This window comes from Episyrphus balteatus, chromosome 3 (assembly GCF_945859705.1).
Source record: "Episyrphus balteatus chromosome 3, idEpiBalt1.1, whole genome shotgun sequence".
NCBI lineage: Eukaryota > Metazoa > Arthropoda > Insecta > Diptera > Syrphidae > Episyrphus > Episyrphus balteatus.
Window position 1 is genome coordinate 62,900,320 of NC_079136.1, and position 26,013 is coordinate 62,926,332.

The 26,013-nt window shown below is 30.9% G+C and overlaps 4 protein-coding genes across 8 annotated transcripts; 2 read left to right on the top strand and 2 right to left on the bottom strand.

Moving 5' to 3' along the window:
* Nucleotides 1-3,084: 3,084 nt before the first annotated feature.
* On the bottom strand, nt 3,085-11,603 carry LOC129915765 (heat shock 70 kDa protein cognate 2). Its single transcript, XM_055995431.1, has 3 exons — nt 11,147-11,603; nt 3,510-4,991; nt 3,085-3,452 (listed from the first exon to the last, which is right to left on the bottom strand). Exons 1-3 carry the CDS (start codon nt 11,318-11,320, stop codon nt 3,189-3,191), a joined length of 1,920 nt encoding a protein of 639 aa, XP_055851406.1. The 5' UTR covers nt 11,321-11,603; the 3' UTR covers nt 3,085-3,188.
* A 2,491-nt stretch (nt 11,604-14,094) lies between these two features.
* LOC129915768 (serine protease snake-like) lies at nt 14,095-16,133 on the bottom strand. Of its 5 annotated transcripts, none has more exons than XM_055995441.1 (6): nt 15,917-16,132; nt 15,623-15,688; nt 15,290-15,544; nt 15,083-15,219; nt 14,815-14,927; nt 14,095-14,755 (listed from the first exon to the last, which is right to left on the bottom strand). In XM_055995441.1, exons 1-6 carry the CDS (start codon nt 15,981-15,983, stop codon nt 14,176-14,178), a joined length of 1,218 nt encoding a protein of 405 aa, XP_055851416.1. In that variant the 5' UTR covers nt 15,984-16,132; the 3' UTR covers nt 14,095-14,175. The 5 variants fall into 5 exon arrangements, with proteins under 5 accessions (XP_055851416.1, XP_055851415.1, XP_055851413.1 ...); XM_055995440.1 differs by having other exon boundaries at nt 15,623-15,745; nt 15,917-16,131; XM_055995438.1 differs by having other exon boundaries at nt 15,290-15,688; nt 15,917-16,133.
* A 2,159-nt stretch (nt 16,134-18,292) lies between these two features.
* On the top strand, nt 18,293-19,176 carry LOC129915778 (small lysine-rich protein 1). Its single transcript, XM_055995454.1, has 2 exons — nt 18,293-18,917; nt 19,012-19,176. Exons 1-2 carry the CDS (start codon nt 18,735-18,737, stop codon nt 19,078-19,080), a joined length of 252 nt encoding a protein of 83 aa, XP_055851429.1. The 5' UTR covers nt 18,293-18,734; the 3' UTR covers nt 19,081-19,176.
* Nucleotides 19,177-20,910: 1,734 nt separating this feature from the next.
* On the top strand, nt 20,911-25,490 carry LOC129915769 (uncharacterized). Its single transcript, XM_055995442.1, has 6 exons — nt 20,911-21,258; nt 21,334-21,464; nt 21,553-21,676; nt 24,533-24,925; nt 24,985-25,325; nt 25,389-25,490. Exons 1-6 carry the CDS (start codon nt 21,106-21,108, stop codon nt 25,438-25,440), a joined length of 1,194 nt encoding a protein of 397 aa, XP_055851417.1. The 5' UTR covers nt 20,911-21,105; the 3' UTR covers nt 25,441-25,490.
* Nucleotides 25,491-26,013: the final 523 nt, after the last annotated feature.

Here is a 26,013-nt window from a genome sequence, read left to right on the forward strand (position 1 = left end):
TTACCCTGCTCCGCAGCTGGGTAAATTTTAACCCATTTTATTCACCATGCTAGTGTCAAATTTTAACCAAACGTCATATTTTAACCAACATTTTAACGCAATTCGCACACGGCCTTAGAGGATATAATTACCCCGTTTGTATGGCGATTTGAATCCGAATTGAATCAGGATTTAGGTCTATATATACCTACTGAATCGAATTGAATCCTCATTTGTCGATCCGATCCGACTCGGGGAGCTGAATCGAATCGAAAATTTGCATATATAAACCTAACGAATTGAATACTCGAGATATAATTTACGGTGGAAATTGTGTGTGATTGCCCGAGTCGAACTTTATGTACGAATTTAAAACTCAAAGTACTTTATAGAATCTATTTAAGTACTTTTCATCTTAAAATGAACCTAAATTAGAACTTTGTATACTTGCTAAACTCAGTATCTCCTGTGAAACCTTCATGACTGATGATTTACGACTTTTAAAACTGAAAACACTAGTTAAATCCTAAATATTCTATTTGTGTCCACAATCTTAGACCTTACTATGTACTTATTAGGCTCTTTAAACTTGGTAGATACTATTAACACTATTTAAGCTAGGTTGAATCTATTGAAACTCAAACTTTTTTAATGTTCTTCATGTGCCTAGAATGTTTAACCCCTGAATTTGTACTCTTTAACCTAGGTTGAGACTTTCAAAACTCCAAATGCTAGTTAAGTCTTAAAAATTCATGCTCAGACAGGAAACTCCTTGGCCACTTGGTAATTTTATATGGCATTCGAAGTAGGTCGATCGGGAGTGCGGATCGGTTTCGGTATTAAAAAATAAAATAAAAAAAAGTTCAAAGTTAAGAAAATTAATTCTTTAGCTTTTTCTAACTTTTGAATAAAAAGTAAACTAATGTACATGTAGGTACTATATTAGTTTAGTGAAAAAAAACAGCGTTCGCTACGTCATGTACTCGTACCTATGTACCTATACGTAATATAAAAAAAGTGTGAAAAAATTGTGAAATAAATATGAAGAACAAAAGTGAAAGTGAAAGAAAATAAAAAATTATAAAAAATTAATATTTTAGTGAAAATAAAAAATAAATAAATAAGTAGTGTTTCTTTTTTCTGAACGTGTCTGACCACGTTCAGAGGAGCGCGTTCGTTTGTTGTGGTTTCTTAATAATGTCATATAGAATGTAAGCCTTAAATTTTGTTATAGAATTTTGACTATTTGGCCTCATATATAAATTTTAATATTAAAGTTCAAATAGTCAAACTTGTAAGAAATTTAACATAATTAAAACAAATTGATGCACACATTTTTCATTGATTAAATTTTTGCAATGTAGTTTTTTTTTTTTTATTTTTTGTAAATAAATTTCTCAATAAAAATTTTTATTATTTGCAACAAATATCCTTCTCTAATTGTAAGGGAAAGCAAATGGATTAAAAATCCCAACAACAGCAACAGCAACAAAACGCAGCTGTCCTGCGACAAAATTTTTCGACCAAATAAAATAAAAACAAAATCAGAGATATTCTACAATTAATAATAAGAAATAATTAATTAATCAAAATATTTTTTATTTCATACACCATTTTGCCGCAAATTAATTAACAGTTCCATGTTTTATAAAAACTCAATTTCCTTCTTTTATTTCAGAGCAACACCCTCAAACAAATTTGTATGGTGTGGCACTGGTTTCTTATTTTGAAAACTTGCCGTGTTATTGCAGTTTTCAAAAATGTATAAAAATTCCCAAAGTTGAAATTAGAACGAAAGATATTTTAATTTGAATGCAAAATAACACACGTTTTCAGGGCAAAATAACAAACAAAAATCGAGGCTTTTGTTCAAAAAGAAATAAACAAACAACAGTCGAGAAAATGTGTTTATTTTTCTTTGTTATTTTTCTCTGAAAAGCCCTATTTTGTTGCTTTTAAATTGTAATATCTTCAGTTCTAACTTCAACTTTGGAAACTTTTATACATTTTTGAAAACTGCAATAACACGACAAGTTTTCAAAATAAGAAACCAGTGCCACGCCATACAAATTTTTTTCAGGGTGTTGCTCTGAAATAAAAGAAAGAAATTGAGTTTTTATAAAACATGGGACTGTTAATTAATTTGCGGCAAAATGGTGTATGAAATAAAAAATATTTTGATTAATTAATTATTTCTTATTATTAGGCAATGTTTTAGTGAAAGAATTGTAAAAAACAAAAATCAATTTTGAGCGGAGAAAGCAAAATACTGTTGCAAAGTCGGGATTTTTCGAAATTTCACAAAAACTGCATTAAATCGAAAACCGTAAGGATTTGGGATGAACAAGTTACCAAATTCTGAGAGCCCTTAAGTTGGCCCATCAGCGTATTTCGTTTGATCCATTACTTATGGGACACCCTGTATAAAAGCTTCACGGAACTAACAGCACAAGCACTCCATATATTATATCCTCTAAGGTTTTTTTATTACCACCGGGCTTAACTGGACAAAAAAAAAACGGACTATATCTGGATCAGTTAAACTTAACCAAAAATAGTTCTTATTCTGGTCAACAATAGCTTTTTTTTGTCGGTAGGAAGAAAAATAAGACATAGAGCATTTAGAATAAATCTCGAGATTTATTTTAAATCTACTTCGTTAAATAGCTGCGTTCCTTTGCAAATATTTATCTACTGCTTAGTACTTAAAACTACTTTGAACTACTTTTGCTATGCTGAAAAAGTAGTTCAAAGCAGCTTTAAGTACTAAGCAGTAGATAAATATTTCCAAAGGAGCGCAGCTAATATCAGATTTGGGTTCAGCTACCCTAAATCTATGATTTTCACCTACTTTCAATCCGAGATTTAGAATAAAACTCGAGATTTATGCTAAATCTACCTAGCTAAATCTCGTATTTAGGGTAGGTGGAAACGTAGTATAAGACATAGAGCGAAAAATAGATCATGATCCATTTATTCATTCATTAGTACGTTTTTTTATCGCTTCATAAAACCTTGGGTTAAAAGTTAAAATCATAGCGTACGAAAACGATCTACATCTGTCATTAAAACAGTCAAGATCGATTGTTACAACGATTCAAGCCATTATTATATTCAAAATTAATAAGTAAATCTTTAATTATATCAAATAAACAAAATTATACAACAACTCTGAACAGTGAAATTTTTAAATACAAAAATTAAGAAATTTAATCAACTTCCTCAACTGTAGGTCCTCCTGCACCTCCTCGACCACCTGTCTGACTACCACCACTAGCTCCCCCTGGAGCTTGTGCATGCATTTTTGCCATTATTGGTCCACAAACTTGTTGACAGTCTTTCAAATGATCATCGTATTCTTCTTTTTCTGCCAAAGCATTCCGATCCAACCAGGCAATTTCCGAAGAGCATTTATCGCGTACAGTAGCTTTATCAGCGTCAGTTAGCTTACCAGCTGCAGCATCTTCTGTGGCCTATTAAAATTAAATAAATCAATACTTTTTATTTTAAATCTTTATTTTTAATCTTACCTGTTTGCAACTAAAGATATAACCTTCCAGAGCATTTCTGGCAGTAATCCTTTCTTTTTGCTTTTCGTCTTCTTCCTTATACTTTTCTGCTTCGGATAACATTTTATCGATTTCGGCCTTCGTTAAACGACCTTTGTCATTTGTAATTGTAATTTTCTCCGACTTGCCAGTACTGTTATCCTTTGCCGAAACATTAAGAATACCATCGGCATTCAAATCAAAAGTCACCTCAATCTTTGGAACTCCCCTTGGAGCTGGTGGTATCCCGGTTAAGTTGAAAGTTCCCAACAAATTATTATCCTTGGTCATAGCTCGCTCTCCTTCATACACCTGAATTGTAACAGCATTTTGATTATCACTATAAGTTGTGAAAGTTTGTTGTTGTTTGCATGGAATTCTCGCATTTCTTTCAATCAACTTTGTCATAACCCCTCCAGCTGTTTCAATACCTAACGATAGTGGAGTAACATCCACAAGTAAGACATCTTGGATTTGGGAACTTCCGACACCAGTTAAAATAGCAGCTTGTACAGCGGCTCCATAAGCTACAGCTTCATCGGGGTTTATTGACAAATTAAGTTGTTTTCCCCCAAAGAAGTCTTGAAGCAACTTCTGAATCTTCGGAATGCGTGTCGAGCCTCCAACCAAAACCACATCATTAATAGCCCCTTTATCCATTTTGGCATCGTTAAGAGCTTTTTCAACTGGTTGCAATGTAGACCGGAAGAGATCCATATTTAGCTCTTCAAAACGGGCTCGGCTAATTTTTGAATAAAAGTCAATACCATCATGGAGAGCATCAATTTCAATAGAAGCTTCAGTGCTCGATGACAGAGTTCGCTTTGCTCGTTCACAAGCTGTTCGCAATCTTCGCAGAGCGCGAACATTTCCATGGAGATCACTTTTGTGTTTTCTTTTGAATTCCTCTACAAAATGGTTAACAAGGCGGTTGTCAAAATCTTCCCCACCCAAATGTGTATCTCCGGCAGTTGATTTCACTTCAAAAAGTGATCCTTCGTCAATTGAAAGAATTGACACATCAAAAGTACCTCCACCCAAATCAAAGATAAGAACGTTCTTTTCACCTTTGAGATTCTTATCTAAACCATAAGCCAAAGCGGCTGCAGTTGGTTCATTGATAATTCGTAAGACATTTAGACCAGCAATTGATCCGGCATCTTTTGTAGCTTGACGCTGAGAGTCATTGAAATAAGCTGGTACAGTGATGACAGCATCAACGACTTTTCCACCCAAATAAACTTCAGCGATTTCCTTCATTTTTACCAAAACCATTGAACTTATCTCTTCTGGGGCAAATACTTTTCGTTCACCTTTAAATTCAACTTCTATTTTAGGCTTTCCACAATCATTGATAACTTTGAATGGCCAATGTTTCATGTCATCTTGGATTTTTTGATCATCGAATTTACGACCGATTAATCGTTTGGCATCGAAAACTGTGTTTTTAGCATTCATTGCTACCTGAAAAGGAAACAACAACAAACATTTTAGTTTCTGCTTGATATATGTACTTTTAAATAAGTTTTTAAGATTGGACATTTTTATGCAGACAAAATGTGAAAAGTATACAATTAATTGTATCTAGAAAAGTAGAATCTGTTTACAAAGAAATACAGGGAATGGAGTTATTTCTATATGACACAAACAATCAGCCGTTCTTTCCTGAGGCCTCGAAGTTCAGCCATAAAATTTAACATACCTAGAGTCCCAAACTTACTGGGAATAACTTCATTTTTTTTTTCTTCCAGTAAAATTGAATTGGGTTAAATGCATTGGATCAATTTGAAACTATGGAGGATCCAAAAATAAGTTATTCACTGTTCAAATTATATTGAAAATATTGCAAAATAATTTCACCCTTTTGCAAATCAAATTCACCTTTTAAAGATCAAGTTCAAGAACTCTTCAATTCATTCATTATTTTCCATTACATTAAGGTATACAAGCTGATCCTGTCGTTTCCCTTCGAGAGTAGTATAATTTTAATGTGACACTACAGTTATTCTTTCTTTAATATGTATTCTTTTCAAGATCAAAAGAAGGTATTTTCATGTTAGCTTTAAGTACTCATAAATCCTTTTTATTTCATGAGTACTTCCTTACTACTTCTTAAGAAGGTATTATTGTAGTCATTGGAAAAATGCTAAGTACGATGGATTTTCATGCCAGTGGTTCTGCATTTTAAGCCTTTATTCTTGACTTTTTTTTAATACTTTTGCTTGCGAGGAATTGACAAAGCCTAAAGGCAAAACCGCACTCAGCGTGCGGTCGCATTTTACAGCAAACTGCTGTGGTTCGGCTGTTCTTCGGCAATAAAAAAATGTTATTTAAAAACATTCAATTTCCTATTTTGCTCGGGATGTCAGCGCCTTCGATTGAAGGCAATCTTATGGCGTTTTCGATTGGCAGTCCGGAAGCGTCCGGAATCATTCTGAAAAAAATTTATTCACACAAAACTGTCAGTTTTGTACGAATAAAACGCTTTCAGAATGATTCCGGACGCTTCCGGACTGCCAATCGAAAACGCCATTAATACACTAGCTTGCTTAGAGCACAAACAATTATTCTTGATGGAATTAATGAGGTAAACTGTCAAAAAAAAAGTCGGTCCAAATGTTTTGTTTAAGTAAATATCTCAATTAAAGCAAAGCTGTAAAAAAGGGGCCAAATTCTCCTACGTTGGTCTGGTATAAAACCGCTGAGATAAAAAAGTGTACCAAGTTCTAAAATTTGGTTTTAAATTTTGATTGTTCGCTATGCAATTTTTCTGGCGTCAAAATTTTGTAACCAAGTCTAAGAACTTGGTAAACCTTTATGTTTCAGTGTTTTTTGTGCCAGACTAAATATCAAGAAAGGAGAACTTGGCTTGGCTCCCTTTTTTAAGTTATGTTTTTGTTGAGATTTCACTACTTTTTAGTTATTTTTGGTTATTATTATTACATTTATTCTGTTTTTAGAAATCTCAAGTGTTTGATATTTCCTCACGGAGAAAAAAGTGTCACCTTAAAATAAGATGATGCGCACATTAAATTTAAAATATGACCCGCTAAAAACTAACAGATTGCCATATTGTTTTACCGTCCATACATTTCATAAGGAAATCTTATTAAAATCAACGATTAATAAGGTTTTTTTAAGGAGATTTCTTATTATTTTTATAGAGAAAATCTTATTAAAATTTGACTGAAAAGTTGATTTTTTTTGCAAACTTAGCACTAGAACAAAAATCGCGATCAATAATTTCATGGCAGGTTGGTTCAGGTGGTAAGGTGGGCGACTAATGATTTGAAGTCTCCAGTTCGATTCCCAGCCTGGTCACCTTTTTTTTTATTTTTTTGCAGATTTTAAAACAAAAAGGAAAACCCGATTGTTTTAATAAGGTTTCCTTCTTGGATGAAAACCATAGAGAAATCTTATTGTTTTTGTTCTATTTTATGTGGTCTATTTTTCTCTGTGTAAACTTAGTTAAATTTAATGCGAACTTCATCTTATTTGAATGTGAATGTTCATCATGTCAAAGTTGCTAGGTTAGGTACTTGGCTGAGCACACTATTGTGTCCCTTGATAAAGAATCTCAATAAATCACGAGATTTATTCTAAATCTACTTAGCTAAATCTCGGATTTAGGTCAGGTGGAAACGTAGTAAAAGTGAATTTATGTAAAGGAGAAGAAAATAATTTTAATCAGAATTTTTGTTCAAATGTCCCTTTGCACGGAATATTTTTTAAAAATGTTATTGTAGTTTGTTTATCTTATGGTCATCTACTTGATATATCTTCATATAAACCCTTCATTCATTTATGTTAAAATATCAAAAGTTCATATCCATCAAACATTTATCCTTTTTTTAAATCTTATATCAATAATTCTCTAGTATTACTCGTTATTATCCCTAGAGCATTACAGAAAATCAATTAACATACTCTTGCAGACATAATTTTTGCACCTAGTCTTTCAAATCCAATCAATCAATCAATCCAAGAGTATATCCAAAATCAAATTCAATTATTTATTTTTTCCAAACTTTTAATCGTTCAATGGTTTAAACAAGTAGCTCTGTTATAGTTGAAGCTCTCTCCCATGTTTAAAAAAAAAATACTGAATGAAGTAATTGAAATCACAAGTTAACCCAATAGCATCGACGTAAAATATATAAATTGAATAAATTTATAAATTTCCTTTATTGGATAGAAAAATGAATGTTTACAATCTTCAAGACAGAAGTTAACACCATGTAGTGTATACTAAAAAGTATAGTGACATTGCAATTATATTGGATGTTGTGACTCTTTTGGATTAATGCACATTTCGACGTGATGTTGTCTGTATACTCTTAAAGACGTTAAATTGTGCACCCAGGGGACAAGTAAAACCAAATATGCGAAAAATATGAGTTGCATTAAACAGCACCCCGTTGCCCAAAAATGGCTTCAAGGCGTCAGAAGTCTGCTGCGAGAGGTAAATATTTTAAATGAAAAAAATTCGAACAACAAAACATTATAAAATCAATTGTATTAAATTTAGTGTAAATGTCAGTGAGGCTTCTAAATTGTGTTCCATCTATCACAAGAAAAAAAAATTTAAGGTGAGAAGTAAATTTTTCATAATGATCCTTCGCTGCATTCTGATCCAATTTAATGCATAGGGCATAGCTGAAAAAAAATCATCCCTCTTGTTTTCTTTCTTACAATTTCAATCTTGAAAGTCGAAGCGACTATAGTCATTAGTTTTGATTGCGTTTGCAGAGGTGTTAGAAAATCGTCCATCCATATGTGTCTTGTCTCATTTTTTTGAATTTAGTATAAAGAACTTTCGAGCTTATTTTTCAGTTTTATTTTTAACTTTGTAAAACGGAAATTGAAATTATTTTAATTTTGATAATAATCATAATTTTTCATATGAGTGGGCCGGTAAATATTTTTAGCAACGAAAACATAAGTGAAAAAAATTATTCATTTAATATTCTTTCTGAATATTTAATCGAATTGTAAGGTGACCCAAGTAAATTGTAAACTTTGTGAAAAAAGTATGAAAAACATTTTTTTTTTAGATAGGGCCACTTTGAATTCCATCAGCAATAGTAACCTAGCTAACAGAGTTTTTCCGTTTTGCATTTGCACATGTCATGTTTTATTTCAAAGTATAAGTAATGGATTATCCTTACTCATAATATGGGCTGAAACGTTAGGTAGTCAAGTTTAGAAAACGACGTTGACTTCGACTTGTCACTTATGCTTGCTGAAGGGAAAATAAGTGAAATGTATAAACGAAATAGGAAAATCTTTCTTGGCTAAATTTTCAATAGTAGGTACCTGGATACACAGGGACCTTTCGGGTGAGTTTATTGGCAAGACGGACCAGGAGTGAAGAGAGAAAATAGTCGCCTGAAAATCTGATGTCCTGAGCGGCTGAGCGGCAATCCTGAACGCGAAAGTGGCCACGTAATGAGCGGCGATCCTGAGCGGCAATTTCAAAACCCTACAAGTGCTAAAATATCCCAGGTTCGATTCCTATAAGTGCCAATTTTTTTTTTTTAATTTTGTAATAGCAAATAAAATAAAGTTGGTATGCCATATTGTAGTCAACACCTAAAACCAAAATTTCAAATGAATCCAATGACCAGTTTTCGAAAATTTGATTTTTCACAAAAAAAAATCCAACATTTTTTCCAAAATCCAAAAATGCATCTCTTTAAAATTTTGTTTTCGATTTATACTACGAATATATAAATGCTTTTGTATAAAAAATTTTGATAAAATTTAATTAGTCGTTTGAGAGAAATTCAGACTTTTAACAAAACGGTTCAATGACAGGTACCGTTAATAATGACTTTCGAAAAAAAAACTTTTTTTTGTTAAAAGATAGACCTTGTCCAAAAACCCACCCTTAATTTTATTTCTTTTTAATCGTTAATAGTGTTTTTGAGAAAAGTATACTTTTCTAGGATTGCTGCACCACAGGTATCGTTAGATGAGGCTAAAAAAGAATTAATTCCATAGAATCATCTACACTATCTTCAAAAACTGCTACAACTTAGAAGAGAATTGGTCAATCCATTTAGACTCAGCCGCTCAGGACGTGGCCGTACCCTAAGTGTGATTAAGATAAAATTATTTTTTTCTTCTTAGCAGTCAATTATTTTGAATGGTCACTGGATGCCTAAACAGGACGCGTGTTAGAGCATATTTTTTTTTTTTTTTTTTTTTGACAAATAGCCAATCAGTGACGCAAGACTCTTTTTACCATTTCTCTTGCTGTCAATACAATTTAGTTTTTTTTTACACAACAAGAATTTCTTTTAGGAGGGAAAATGAGAAAATATATTTCAATTCACACATTCATAAAATCAAAATAGGCCCCCTCAACTCCAGCACTCCATATGAAAAAATTTTGACTGGCTACCTCATAATGTAAATAATCCACATTAGGTACATTATGATAACTGGTTTTATTATGTGCAAACAAAATTATTTAGCAAAAAAAATGTTGCGTATACGCCATAGTGACCTTTTTAGTTTAAACTTTGATACATTTCCCTTAATGTATTTTCCATAATCTTTTAAATAAAATTGGGTTGGATGTATGTATCTCCTCTTATGGTAAAAGCTGGTTGGAATTTTAAGCCTTTTATGTAAAGAATCATAAAAGAATATTTTTAATTTAATTTTATAAAAAATTTAATTTTATTTAAAAAATAATTTCAAATTTAGTTTTAATTTTTTTTTGTACTAAAAAAAAGAATTTTTTGTCTCAGAAATTCCCAAATAAAGGATATCGTTTTTTTGTTCAGAAAATAATTTCAAAGATGCGTGACTCTTTTTGTTACATTAAAATTTAAACGTGATATTATTTTTTATGATTGAGTACTTTTTTATCATTGCAAGGTGTTACCCCAAACACCAGAGGCCAATCAGCTAATCATTCTCATGCCTAATTTACAATATTAAGAAACAACCAGACGAGAGCGTTGGCAGATTCTCTTTGACAATCTAAAACGCACGACAAGACGATTTTTTTGAAAAATTTTGATATTATTACATCTTTACATTATTACATCTTGGAACAAGGATTTTAATCCTACCGATCCAGGGTCATATCATAAGGTAAATTGAAACTGTTTTTTTCTTTTTACATTACTAGATTGCACGATTGTGAATTATTGCTGAACGATTTTAAAACAATTTTATTTGAACAAAATCGTTGTGAAAAACGTCTCATCGTCTCGCAATATTGTCAATCGGGCATTATCCTCAAAGTTGTTTTTAGTACTCGTAAATCGACAAAAAAAATTTATAATCTATTTGACATTTTCAAAACTCTTACTTAAAAATTCATCTCGATCTACACCTTTTTAGCCCTTATGAGAACAACTGTTTTTCCAAAGTATAAATTCCTAATTTATAAAGACCACCTAACTATCTTTTCGAAAACGACTTTGAGATTATGATTGAATTTCTCGGGAGGGATAAGGGGATGGCAACGAAAAAGAACAAAGAAAAGACTTGGGGGCCAATAAGAGCAGGGGCCATCAGAAGAATATCCAAAAAAGGCACTCAATTTTACAGTTCCAATATACCATTGTCAAAATTTTAAAGAACACATACAGAATTTTTACCTGATTTTTAGCTGCATCGCCAATTAACCTTTCCGTGTCATTGAAGGCGACATAGCTAGGAGTTGTTCGGTTTCCTTGATCATTAGCAATGATCTCAACTTTGCTGTGTTGCCAAACTCCAACACAGGAGTATGTTGTTCCCAAATCTATTCCAATTGCAGGAGTTTTGCCCATTTTATTTTATTTTTTTTTTTTTAAGATTTTGATTTTTGAAAAACAAACTAACACTTTTTAAAGTTTTTTACGATAAATTTGTCAATTTGTATTATAATTTAATTGCTCAAACTTGTCAATTTAACTTGTAAGCTATGATTTTTTTTATTTTTCTCTTTTTATTCACTTTGAATAACTCCTTGGAAAAAAAATTGCACCAATGCACCGATTGATTGGTTTAATGCAATTTTATGAATTGCACCTGAAAATCCGTCCGATTTCTGTGGATCACGAAACTCAACTAAGCATTTTACTCTAGTGAACTTGTCTATTTAATGTTTGTTTGGATTCATATTTGTATCTATTCGTAGATCATGTCTCGCATCTTTTGGCCTTAAAGAAGGATGAATATAACTATAGATAGCAAATAAATGCTTTTCATTTTCAAAAAACCATGGAGGTTGTTTCTTCCTATTATTCATACTTTTTTTTTTTTAATATGACAAAAATTAACTTGGTAGATAGCCAATATTTTCATGAAATCTTTTTAGCAAGAAGAGGGAATCTCATGCACTTTTGTCATATACGATGGGAAGAATATGGGTTATTAGTTTGTAATAATGAAATCGAAAATGCTAGAAAAAAAATGTTAAGATATATTTTCCATGATGTCATTAATTCGCGATGAGAATTGAATTTAGTGGGGTGTGGGGGAGGGGAGTACTTATATATTTTTGTGTGTTTATTGAAAATCTTACTTTAGATAAAGTTTATTTTAAGAATTTCACACGCCCGCCATAAAACGATGAGTGTTTTTTTTTTTTTTTTGCTGTGGTGGAATGCATCGATTTACTTAAAAAGGTGTTTTTGTGATTTTAAAAATAGTTTGGATTGTTTTGTTTGTTCCTTTGAAATGTAAACAAATTATTTAGACTATGCTTGCATATGATTAGAATCATAAAAATCGTTAACAGTAATTTTTTTTTCTTAAAAAAACCAAAGTTTCAGCATGGCATATGAATAATTTAATAACCCATATCCGCAGGTCCTGAAAACAAAAAGTCAGTCTAAGTGCGTTAAGTATTGAACAAAATTTTATTTGTATGAAATTTATCTGAGAAAATTGACTTTCGGAAATTAAAATGTGTATGACTTTTATAAAATAAAAAAAATGCACCATATGGATTTTAATTTTGATGTTGGTTTTTTGTAAATTTTTGAATCTTCAATTTAATTTTGAGTGACGAGGGGCATTTTTGTTTAGCCAACAACACTAAGTAAATCGAACACTAAGCCGCCTAGATCTAAGACCTATTCCTTTTTACTGGGCACATTACATTATTTGGTCTATTCCTGCAATCTAGCGTCCTAAGTTAATCTCAGGGAAAATTGTTGGTACCTTAACGTGAAGCTGTAGTTTTCGTCAAAATATTTGAGTCGTCGAAAATCGGGTTCAACAATTCGATCAATCTAAAAATGCCCGTGATGGTAGACATATTTGTAGTTCGAGTTCGACATAAAAATATCTTATCTAAAAGTTATCAAGTCATTAGAAAACAGCCACTGCAGTTAACGGTTTTTTGGAGAGTCTACACAGGGATTTTTGAATTACTTATTTTGGAGCGAAAATAACAGCACTTTTTTGGAAAAGATCAATTTTCCTTGTAAACGACTCCAACGATTTTGTTAAAAAATAAAATTAATATGCTAGCTTTTAAACAAGATCTATATTTAAGTGAAAAAAAAACATTATTAAACGTACCTGCCTAATCTAAATTTTTCCCAAACGACTAATTGAATTTCAACGAAATACCGAAATCGAATGTCCTGTTCGATTTCACTAGTCAAAAAGCATTTTTTATAGAAATCAAAGTACATATATTTTTCTCGGGATTTTTGTGCGCTGAGCTCGAATCCGAAGTAAGAAAAATTCTATCACCTCACGTTTTTGAGATACCTATTACCATGCAAAAACATCCCAAAAATAGTGCTTTGGAAGTTCAAAATTTAATATCTCAAAAACTTTGCACGTTAGAGCTATTCTAATGCTTGATTCCAATTGAGATTGTCAAAGGCCATTAGAAAAGTAGAATTTGGTTCCTATGGAAAAAAATTTCTAGCCAATTTTACTGTCATTTACGGAAAAATCGGTCTTAAAAAACCTTGTTTTTTTCAATTTTTCTTAATATTTTCTAGAACAAAAGTATAGATTTTCCACACAATCTTAAATAAAGGTTTTAAATAAAAGGTTTTAATCTAAATAACTGCATTCCAAATTTTTCAAAAATCAAAAATTTTTTCTTTAACTTTTTTGATTGAAAAATAGGCTATTTTTTCATATTAAATTCGTCAAAAATCCAAAAATTAACTTTTTGATCAAAAAACATTTAAAATTGATAGAAAACATAGCAAAGTAATTTTTAACCAAATTTTGTTACAATCGAACGATTTTTGTAAAAGATAAAAATAGAAAATATTTTTGAGGTTAAACAAAAAAAATGGTTTTGGTAAAAGTTTTAGCACTTTTACTATCTACAACTTTTGCACTTAACTTTTATCGATAGGTCTACTTTTGACAGAAATTGTCAAAAAACGCGATTTTTGACACCCACCCCACTTTTTCGCCCACCCACCCCCTTTCCCCCAATTTGTTTGTGGGCAATTTATTTTTCCCCTTTCATATACCATTTATCCTAAATTTTTCCACCACCCTTATGCTGCTAATAATTCTTTCAACTATTGCCCTCTCAAAACCGTATTGGCACTGGTCTATTTATGTTAAAACAACTCACAAATATTTGTTAATATTTATTACAAAAGCACATTTATAAATACAAAGAATAAAAGTTTATGCAAATTCAAGTACTTTAAGTGATTCATTTGAATACAATTTTCTCTATCCAATCCAAATATGCATAGATTTTTGTATAAACCCCAGGTGCATTAGGGGCAGCACAGAATTTACCAAACGAAGTTATACCAATGACAAATTTAACACAATTAAATTCAGGAACTTCAGCATGTAATGGTCCGCCTGAATCACCCTGACATGTATCTTTACCACCTTCCATATAACCGGCGCAAAATTGTCCATCAATTAACCCCTTGGGAAGTCGTCTTTCGGTGTTATAAATCTTACGGCAAACCTTCTGATCAATAATATTGAGATCAACTTTTTGTAGATCTTCTGACTTGGAACCCATAAATTCAGTACGACCCCATCCGGCTGCCGATGATCGAGGTATATCTAAACTGGGTAGTTGCCAAAGGCAAGCTGGTTGAATTTTTTCGGTAAACTCTACAGGACGAGCTAGTTTTATGAGAGCTATATCATGATAGTACAATGAGGCTCTATACTTTGGATGTAATATGATTATAGTTATTTTTATATCCTGAGCTTGACTGTTAGGACTGCTGAGTTTGTGAGCACCAAGACGAACAACATCAGGTGGCTTTCTGTGAATTTTAAACCAAAATTGTTGTTAAAGACTTTTGTGTAGAGTTTTATTACCTACCCACCTGATTCAGTACAATGTGCTGCTGTAAGTACATATTGTTCACTGATTAAGGAACCTCCACACGCCCATTTGGGATCCTGATCCTCCGACTGGGACCAACCAAGGGCAGCCTATTTAAAAAGATTAGGTTATGTGAATAATTTTAACAAACTTTAAAACTACTAAAAAAAATATCAGTTTAATAAATCAATTATTTTTCGAAAATTTTGACCCCAACCCCTTAAAATTAATTAAGATCGACAGTAAACTAAGGCAGCTTTCTTACCATATGAGGGTATTCACCAGATTGAGTAGCTTCTCCACCAACAATCATTGGAATACTTTGTTCACAAAACTTCCCCGAAAATTTTCGAATCATTCCAAATTTTGTGCCTTTTGCTTTTTCATGATACTCTTCACATTCTATTGATAGAAAAATGCAAGTTTAATAATTAAAATGAATCCAAAATCTACTCAAAGAATCTCAACCTACTTAGAGCACTAAGTCTCCTTGACCTGGGGTCCTCAACATCTTTGGCAGCCAGGGGACAGCAAATTATTGGAATATTTTTCCGATATGTACAAATATCGATTTTGGTTCCATGCAAACGATATTCCCGAATGACATGTAAACATTGGTAAGCCATAAGACAATATCCACTTTCATTGTCAAAACTACGCCGACAAAAAGATCCTTCTTCCTTAGTTGTTTTGCTTTCGATCGAATCGGTGGTGGTTAAGTAGGTTCCTTTAAAAGTAGTTTGGATCAATTTATTGTTAAGACCTTGAAAACTCAATTCGATAGGTTTATTTGAATTTTCTTTACCAGTCCATTTGGGTATTGTAAATTTGGTTGTTTGATAATACTGAGCCAATTGATTGTAGTCTTGAACTAAAAGAGATTGAATCGAAAAATCTAGGTAATCTCTGCAGAAAGTTTGTACGGTATCTGTAAAGTATTATGATATACATGATTTTATATTAAATGAAGATTTTTTTCTTACGTAAAAATTTTTAATGCAATACTTAAATTGAATTTATAAAGATTTAGCATGATCAGGGTCAAGGTCGAGCATATTCATAAGCTTTGTAATTTGTTTAAAGGGTTTTTGGTACTTACACACGGTAAAAGAACATGAAAGATTTAAATGAAACAACAAATTTAGTAACAAGAATATTAACTTCATCCTTTAAATGTTTTTAAATGTTTAACATATTTAAAATTATTTTTATCATATAACTTTGAGTCTTTTGCATCAAAATAAAATATAAATGGATAAAACTTGCGAGTAATGATTTTGACAGATAACAAAACAAAAACTGTTCTTCTTTATGTTGTTCTCTGTTGTTAAATGTTTAGCAAGCATTGTATTTGATAGTGTAAAAATTTATATTTGCGATGTACAGTGCTGTTTAAAAATGTATGCTCAAATTATTTTTGTTTAATGTTTTGTAAATTGGGGTCATACTTATTCATTGAAATTATTAGAAGAAAGCTAGACTTTTCGTGGAAATAGAAATAAAAAAAGCCTGACTTTTCTAATCCGAAATAAGAAAGAGTATAAGAAACCCAGATTTTCGGTACCTACGCCATTTTGGAGAACACGAATTGATTTATTTTTAAAACAAAAAATTGCTGGAGGAGAAAGTATAGTTTAGTAAAGTAAAAAAAACATAAAATAAATTAATAATAAGAATAACCTTTCTATTCTTTATTCAGGTTCTGCACAACATTATGTACATATTAAGGTGGTCCTTATATTGCTTTTTGCAGAAATTCCACGGTGACATCAATTATAGTTCTAAATAGCAAAAAAAAAATCTCTAATTTTTGCGAATTTTTATTTCAACTGCCTAGTCTCCCGGTACAATCCGGAAAACCTTATATAAAATTTTTAAAAATTACCTAGAAATATCAAAGGAAATGACGTTTTACATGAAAATTTCACATTGAATCCGGGAGAGGAAGGGAGTCAAGTAAAAATCTAAAAAAATTAGGGAAAATTTTTCTCCTAGTATTTTCAAACGGATGGCGGCTATGCAACTGCATGTCCCAAAAAGGACCATTATAGTACATGTAATTTAAATTTTTTTTAAATTAAAGTAAAGTTAAATTTAAAATAAAACTTACAGGTACATCTTTATTTGAAAAATACCGACATTAATTTAAATAAATAAAATAAAGCTACTCGTCTCGGAATTTACTCCATTATCGCGCTTTAAGTTAATTTAAGCTTTTTTTGGTTGTTGTTGCCACTATTGCCATGTCGTTTGTTATAATATTTCGTCCCATTTCTGCTTGAAACTCGTAAGTACATTTTGTTAAAGATTTGTTTTTTCTCTTGAACATTGCTCTAAAACTTACAGAAAGAATAAATAAAAGGGTTTTAGTTTAGAAAAAACTCAATCAATGATTTGCGAATAAAATCAAAAATGAGTAGCTACTGAGTAATAGAAAAAACACGCCTTATATGTCTTAAAAATAACTTGATTTCCTTTTGTTCAACTCATAGTTTTACTTTCAAGGAAAAATTATATTTCTTTTAAGAACTGAAATTAGAAATTAGAACGAAAGATATTACAATTTAAATGTAACAAAACAGGGTTTTTCAGGGAAAAATAACAAACAAAAGTCGAGACTTTTATTCAAAAAGAAATAAACAAACAACAGTCGAGAAAATGTGTTTATTTTTCTTTGTTATTTTTCTCTGAAAAGCCCTGTTTTGTTGCATTTAAATTGTAATATCTTTCGTTCTAATTTCAACTTTGGAAATTTTTATAAATTTTTGAAAACTGCAATAACACGGCAAGTTTTTAAAATAATATACCAATATCACACCATACAATTTTTTTTCGGGATGCTGCTCTGAAATAAAAGTAAGAAATTGAGTTTTTATAAAACACGAAACTGTTAATTAGTTTGCAGCAAAATGGCGTATGAAATAAAAAATATTTTGATTAATTAATTATTTCCTATTATTAGGCAACGTTTTAGTGGAAGAATTGTAAAAAACAAAAATCAATTATGAGCGGAGGAAGCAAAATACTGATGCATAGTCGGCATTTTTCGAAATTTCACAAAAACTGCATTAAATCGAAAACCGTTAGGATTTGGGATGAACAAGTTACCAAATTCTGAGAGCCCTTAAGTTGGCCTATCAGCATATTTCGTTTGATCCATTACTTTTGGGACACCCTGTATTACAACATGGAAACAAAAACAATACATAACATATTATATGTATGTATGTATGTATGTAAGGCTTAATTAATAATTACATCAAAAAATCATTCATAAGCGTTCCATGCAAATTTTCCCATTCTTTTTTATTTATTTTATGGCAATAACAGGCTAGTGATTAATTTTGTAATGAAACAAAAAAAAAATTAAGTTATTTATATTTATTTTTGTTATGTTTTTTAAGTTATTTTTTGTTATGTTTACTTTTTTATACTTATGTACTTACTATGAAAGCCAAAAATCTGTTCCCACTCATTTGGTGTTTGGCAAAAAAACATTTGGGTGTACATAAAGTTTAAGATGCTAAACATGAAGTAGATAAATATATCTTTAAGAAGATGTATACAACATTTGGCTGAGATGAATAGGGAAGTTTTTATGAACAATTTAACAAAAAGTGGCTCAAGTCTCCCGCCTTCCCCTTACTTGGACCTCTTCATTATCACAATGAATATAGACTTCGCTTAACAAAACCCATAATATTTATATCAACTATAAAAAATTTAGAATTGAGTGACGTCTTTGTTCAGCTGGATAAAAAAAAGTCCATATTAAAATAACTCGAAACATTCATGGTTTAACAAGCTGAAACTATGGAAATTTATTTGATTGTTTAATCAATAAAGCTGAAGTTACAAAATATTGTATGTTCATACAGAAGTTTTATTGGAAACAAAATCATTTAAATTAAAATTAAATGGCTGGCAAACCAAAAAAGAAACGAAATAGCAAAGACTCCACCGGCCAAGCAAACGGAAATGGTGAACCAAAGAAAAAAGGTGGCAAAAAGAAAGCCGCATCTAAAGGCAAATCATTTCAATGTGACATCTTTAATGATGCAACTATGGAGAATGCTTATTATGTGTGTCACAACATTCAGGTTGGTTAAAATCTGTTTTAATTATGAAGAAAATTTTTGGTTAAAATAATAATAATAATAACAATTTTATGTTTTTTTTTTTTATTTATTAAAGGACGTTCTTAAATCACGGGGTTTCGCGTGGCCTGATGGTCAGAAGAAAAAGAAGAAGGGAAAACATTAAAAAATAACTTTGTTTTTAAATTTGTATGTATGTTTGGTTTTGATTTTGAAATTTTTAATTAAATAATTAAAAACTTTAATAAAATATAGAGTGAAATATTGTTCTTTTATTAATTCTACAAAAAAAAAATCATCAAAAGCCCAATGTATGCTGATAGTCTAAGAGCCCACAGCAATTTTTGGCAGTGGAGGTATAACCAGCCTTATGATGCATTCTAACAACGAATTTAAAAGTCTGGCAGCTTTGAATTGCGGCCTTATATGGTTTTTAGGGCGTTAAATAACGCGAGTTTTTCAATCAATGTGAGTAGGCTAGACTTGAAGAAGCTAGAAACACACATCGTCGGCCTCAAAAGAAACCTCGTAACTCTCAAACTCAAAATTTTAGAGGAGAGACTGAATAATCGCGCGATCAAAATCGCATGTGTTTACTCATGAAAACTGATCATTCGTTTAGAGTTGAATATAAATTAGTTCAATACTTTCAAGAGCTGTTTCAAAATATTTCAATAAATATTTGAGTGTAAAATACCCATTTTGTCAGTTATCATGTTTATACCAAACACTACAGATATGTATATAATAAATCAATTCTCTCGAAAATTCGTGTTCTATACAGAAATGCAATTTAAAAATTATAATTTCCAGTTTAAAACTTAAAACAGAAGGTTAAAGATTTATGCAACATATGTCAAGACCATATTGCAGTTTTTATGACAATTATGTTTTTGCTAATAATGCTACTACTGTATATTATATCATTTACTAATACAATGCGGCACGACTACTTTTTATAGCTTTAGCCTATTGGCCCATTTTGTCTTTATTTCTTTCTTTCTTTACAAATGAAAAATATGCATGCAAGTAAGAATAATAATTAAAACAAACATTAACGTAAAGGCTGACATTAATTCATACAAAAACACTACTAATTCAAACAATGGCAAGGCCCAAGGGCAAGAATATTGATTTAGATTAATTTAAGGTACGAGCAACGCACATTACTAGGCATTTTATGTGTGACGCTATAAAACTGACGAAAGGGTTTAATAGTGAACTTAGGTCATGAAGTAAATTTATAAAGGTGCGATCAAGACTTATTGGCCACGTTTTTTTTTTTTCTTTTTAAAAATCAAATTTTCTGTAACACTTACTCTTCAACCTTTTTGAAATTTTTTGGTTAGTTTGCACGTTTGTTAGTGTCCCATATTTTGAACATTGATGACCTTTAAATGCGCATACCGGCTAAAAAGTTCCCCATTTTTTATCATTAAAAGTCAGCAATGCTCAAAATAAGAAAAACACCAATTTCTGTACGTGACGTTTTTTTTTTAATTCTAGGTCAAATAAAAAAGCAATTCAAATTTTTGTGTTCGTGAAAGATGAATAAGTTCTTCAAAAAATATCTATAATTTATAGGAATTAATTCAAACGAAACAGACTGAAAATATGGAAAATAATAAGGTAGATTTGTATGTACGTGACGGGAAATTTTTTTCACAAAAAATAAAAATCGAAGACGTTGGAAATTCGATTAATTTTCATAGAAAAGTACAAGCTATTTATACAATTTCATTTAACACTTCATCAAACTTCATATTTTAAAAATGGTTATTATCTATGTTTTTAAGAATCCAATATTGTTGCCTTAGAATTAAAAAATAATTACAGTTTGTAAAGTTTGGTAGTTACCAGGTTAATTTAGTCTGTGTTTTAACGCAGTTTAAACTACAATTACACTTAAAAATAATGATACCAAACTTCTATTCTTTCTTCTGAGATAATAATAAAAAGAAAAACAACTAATCTTTAAATCAAAATTCTTAAAAAGTCTTTGTGTTTGAAAACTATTTTGTGCTGCATTTTTAAAATTATTTAAATAATATTAAACAACAAACGTAACAACTAATTTATTCAAATAGAACCGAACTATGTAAGAAAAATAATAAAAAGAAAAAACTAGTCCAAGTTGAACTATCACTAGGTACGGAAGTTTAAAAAAAAAAAAAAAAAAAACAATATTGAAATGGTTTCGTTAAGTAAACTACTTGATCAAGGTCTAAGAGATGCCAAGTGCTATGAGGTTTTTCATCCTGGAAGAACTTGTGTCGAGTTTCAATTTGGACATAGTGTGTATCTTATTACCAAATGTATAAAGTATTTTCTTCCAATTGTTACTGTGAGTGAAACAATATAATATACCCATCAATAAATATATACATATATAATTTGATTTATTTTTTTTTTTATTAAGGTTCCACTTATAATCAAAGGAAGGAACCTACGGAAAAAGCATTTTCGTAATGCACTAAATTATTACATTGAGCTACTAGTGACGGGATTTCTAATTTCACAGTCGGTTCCTATTGCACAATGTGGAGTGAGGTGGAGTGTCTATTTTTAAATAAGAATTTATATGTAAATTTTAATCAAGTGAATGTAACAGTAATTTTGTTTAATGTTCGTATTTCAGGGCATTAAGTGGAAAATTCACGAAAGGTAGTTTTATGTTCATTCCAATGATACTTCCTACTTGGGTTGTGTGTTTTACATCTGCAAGAGTTGCTCGGCTTTTTGCTGCATCGATGTTTCAAGTGGTGAGTTTTAAAAAATATATATGCCATGAATTAAATCCAGAGATGGCAGAGTAGATTACGTCAGGTAATCTACTCGGTTAACTACGCGTAGTTAATCGAATAAACTACTCGCTTGATTTGTTTCATGTACTACCTACATTTGCTACGTGCAATAACTACATAAAAAACGTTATATTTCAAAAATATTAAAAAATAAATAGCTGTGTTTTCGTGAGAATTTGGTTTCGTAAAGTAAAACCTTTTCAAAGAAACCACCCCAAGTCCATCTGGTTTCAAATATTCTATTCAAATTTACACTATCACAGCTATGTATTTCGATTTGAATAAGACTTTGACAATTTGGTGGTAAAATTGGCATTTCAAACTACATTTTGACGTCTAGCGCTACGCCTGCTACATTTAATTACGTTAACTACATTAAACTACGTTAACTACCTCATTTATGTAGTAGACGTAACAAATGTAGGAAATCAAAAAAAAATCCAATTTTTGCCATCTCTGATTAAATCCCAAAAAATATAGTTTGAATCATACATAGACAAAGTTCACTGTGGTGTATGTGTACTTTTTTGTAATTTTTGTAATAATTTATGTTTTAAGATCTTGTTGGAGGTTTTAAATGCCACCTTTTTGAAAATGGTAACACTAACTTAGTCGGCCGTGTTTTTTTTTAGGATGATATTTTTACTTTCATATTCGTATTTCTTATTCGGTCAAGCTTTGTTACTCATGCTGTCATACAAGCATCTTCACCTCAGATGCCGTTAATTTACTCTCATACTTCAAAAACTCTAATTAACAGCAAAGGACTGAAGACGCTATCCTAGTGTACACCTCTGATTTCAAATACTTCGATGAATCCATCTTACTTAGTAGCCATCGTACATGTCCATAATTATATCTGCACATAGGTTTCTGGAACTCCTTGTTGCCTGGGTGCCAACCATATCCTCGTGGACCTCGTGGTTGACGATCAAATGGTTTTTTCCTAAACACTGTGGGCCTTACCAATAATCAAATTTAAAGCTCAGTTAAATATTTAACTGAGCGTTAAATATTTCTCAATACCAATAACCAATTTAATAGTCAGGTTAAGGGTTAACGCCACGTTAATTTTATAGTTGGGAAACTGAACTATAAACGCGCGGTTAAATGTAAACGCACGGTTTGTACTGTCATTTGTCAGCAAACAAAAAAAAACATTTGTCAAGTCAACAAGCTGTTGAGAAAAATTAATAATATTGGCGGCAATTTATTAAATAAGTAAATGGAAAAATTTATTTGTTTATAAATATTTATCCTTTTTATTAATAATATTCATTACTTTCAGAAAAGGCTGAAAAAGAAAACTAACCCCCTGAATACAATGGTGTAGCTGTAGCTGTAGCTTTTAGCGCAAGTTGAATAATTCTCAACTCAGCAGCTGCTGCCAACTTTTGTTGTTGTTTCCCTCAGTAAAATTTTGGCAGTACTACAAGCTACAGCCACAACTACACCATTGTATTGAGTCAGTCTATCGTCGTACTTCACGATAGATGAACATTTTTTTTATGCACTTTTGGCCTCCTTGCTTGGGCTCCATTTTTTAACTTTTACAACCAAAATAAAAATATATGAAGGTATGTAGGTATTTTGTAGTTATATTTTTTTTCATTATTACATTACGTGCAAAAAATGTCACTTCAATTATGTCATTTTGACAACAAATGTAATAGATTTGGTAATAGAAGCACAATTAGTTAAACGCGTGTTTATTTTGATTATTAGTATACACCCAATTTAACGCGACGGTAAAATTAAACCCGACGATTCATTATTGGTAAGGCCCTGTTTCTACAATACAAAAATGCAGGTATATACAGTATATCTACACTAAGGGTCAACATATTTAATATTTAATAGAATTTTTTAATTTATTTAACTCATCTACTGCACTTGTAATGAAAAATCATTTAATAAATAAAATACTTAATATTCCACACCTGAACGCTCACGTTTCGGTTTGGAATTTTTTCATACGAAAACGCTTTCGGTTGCGTTTTTTCGTTGTCGGTCGTTGTTGGTGTGACAGCCTTAATACTTATCAGTATGAAATCAATTTAAAGTTGTGTGAAAAATGGCGAAATGAATTTCAGATGGAATTATTTTTAGCAATCAAGTTTTAAAATTTTGAGTGAGAGTAGATTCAAAATCACCAATTTAAAATTAGTAGAAAATAATGAAAAAAAAACTAAATAATAAAAGTATTTTCTTGAAAAAAGTGAGATAGTTTTCACGAAAACACTCCTAATGAATTTAGTCAAAGACTACACAGCTCTGTGCGAGTTTATGTATAAGCCTGGTACGCAGCTCGCGCTAAATTTAAGCTCCCATACAAATTATCGAAAAATTTTAGCTGAGCTAATATGGATCCCATACAAATTATCGATAACTTGTATGGGAATTTTATTTCGGCTAAAATTTAGCTCGATCTGCGTACCAGGCTATAGGTTCGCATATGTTTTGGTGAGTTGGGAATCCGAAGTATAACGAGTTAGAGTAGAGCTGAGTCGGGCTGCCGAGAAATGAGTTGACTCTAGTCGCTCTTCATTGACCCCTCCACTTTAGCCCTTTCGAGACGAAAATTTAGATACCTATGTTCATCAAAGTTCAAAAATACCTAGAATCTCAGAATTTTTGTTTGTGATTTAATTCTTCTTAAAATTTTAATTAGAAAAAACTCTGTAACTTCATCACCTGAATTTGGTCCCGAAAGGTTTAAGTTTTTGAATGAAAACTAAAATTGTTGTTCATAAATGCATTTTTTATATCGTAATTTGAATGAAAAAAAATAACTTTTTTTTTAATTCTTTATAGACATTCGAAGCAGCTTTACGAAACGGTAAAAACATTATCCCCAGGACACTTTGCAAGTCGAAATTGATACAAGGCTTAGTATTCATGACATGCAGTTCATTTATACTGCACGCAGCTCAAACTTGTGGAATAAAAGCTTTGTGGATTGTTAAAAATATTCCAAGACCAACAAACAGTGAAAGTGATAAATGTTCACACGATGGTTCATGTTCCAGGTTTTGTTTAAAAGATCTAGCAAGAAATATTTTAATTGGAATTGCAATTGATTTATTTAAGACGATTGTTTTAAGTTTCACAAAAAGTAAAAGCTTTTTAAACAATCTTGGAAAGAAAATCATCAAACTAAATTTTCCAACGACATTTTTCCTAGCTTCCTATAGTTGCATATATACAGTAAGTTGTTTCTAATAATTCAAAATTTAACAAGATAAATTATTTTTTTTTTTAATTAGATAACATCATGTTTGCTTAATCGTCTTAATAGTACACAAAAATTTAATGCACAATCAAAACATATAACAGCAGCATTCTTAGGAGGAATTTCATACTTCATCATGCCCAAGCTCACAATATTATGCTATGCTATTACAATTTGTATCGAAATAAGTTGGAAGATTTTTCATCGACATAGTTTTCAAAAAAATCTCAAATATATAGAACTATTGAAAAAGATCCCTTTTCATCGAATTTACACATGTCTTTCGGCAGGTTATCTTGTTCATACGTACATATTTAGACCAGAAAGTTTAAGCCCTATGGGTTTGGCAATAGTTAAAGCATTTACTGGGGATCGGTGAGTGTTTTTAGGAAGTGATATATATAATGTTACATTACTTTAACCTTTAAATATTTTCAGGGCTCCAGAAATGAAAGCAGATATTTATAAGTTTTTTAAAAGCATTCAATAAAGAAAAAAATATATAAAATAAATCTCTTCAATACATTTTTAATAGGTTCTTATTTTCAAGTGACTACTCTACTCAGTAGTGATTCTATAATTTTTGAAAAGCATCGAATCAAGCACCGCATATTTATTATATGAATACAAGCAAAATGTATCCAATCGACACGGTGTATCTTATATATGAGAAAATCTTGGTGCCATTTCTATTTGCAATTTTTTCGTGTCTAAGTTCAACACTGCCACGAGAACTTAATTTCTGAATTAGGGGCTTAAAAAAATGGTAGATACAACTCTGAACTCTTTTCGAAAATCAATAGCCCTTAGTAATGGAGCCGAAATTAGACAAACTCGATTTAAATTAAAAAAAATCAGTAAGTAATAAAACAAACATACTCTCACTTCTAAACTAAGAAGTGGCTTACAAGCAGTTCATCTATAATTAAGTCGATTTTAAAATGATACCTTTTTTTAATTTGGAAGTGAGATATGTAATGTTTTTTTACTGTTAAAGCCTGGTACGCTGCTCGCGCTAAATAATTTTAGCTCCCATACAAATTATCGAAAAATTTTAGCCGAG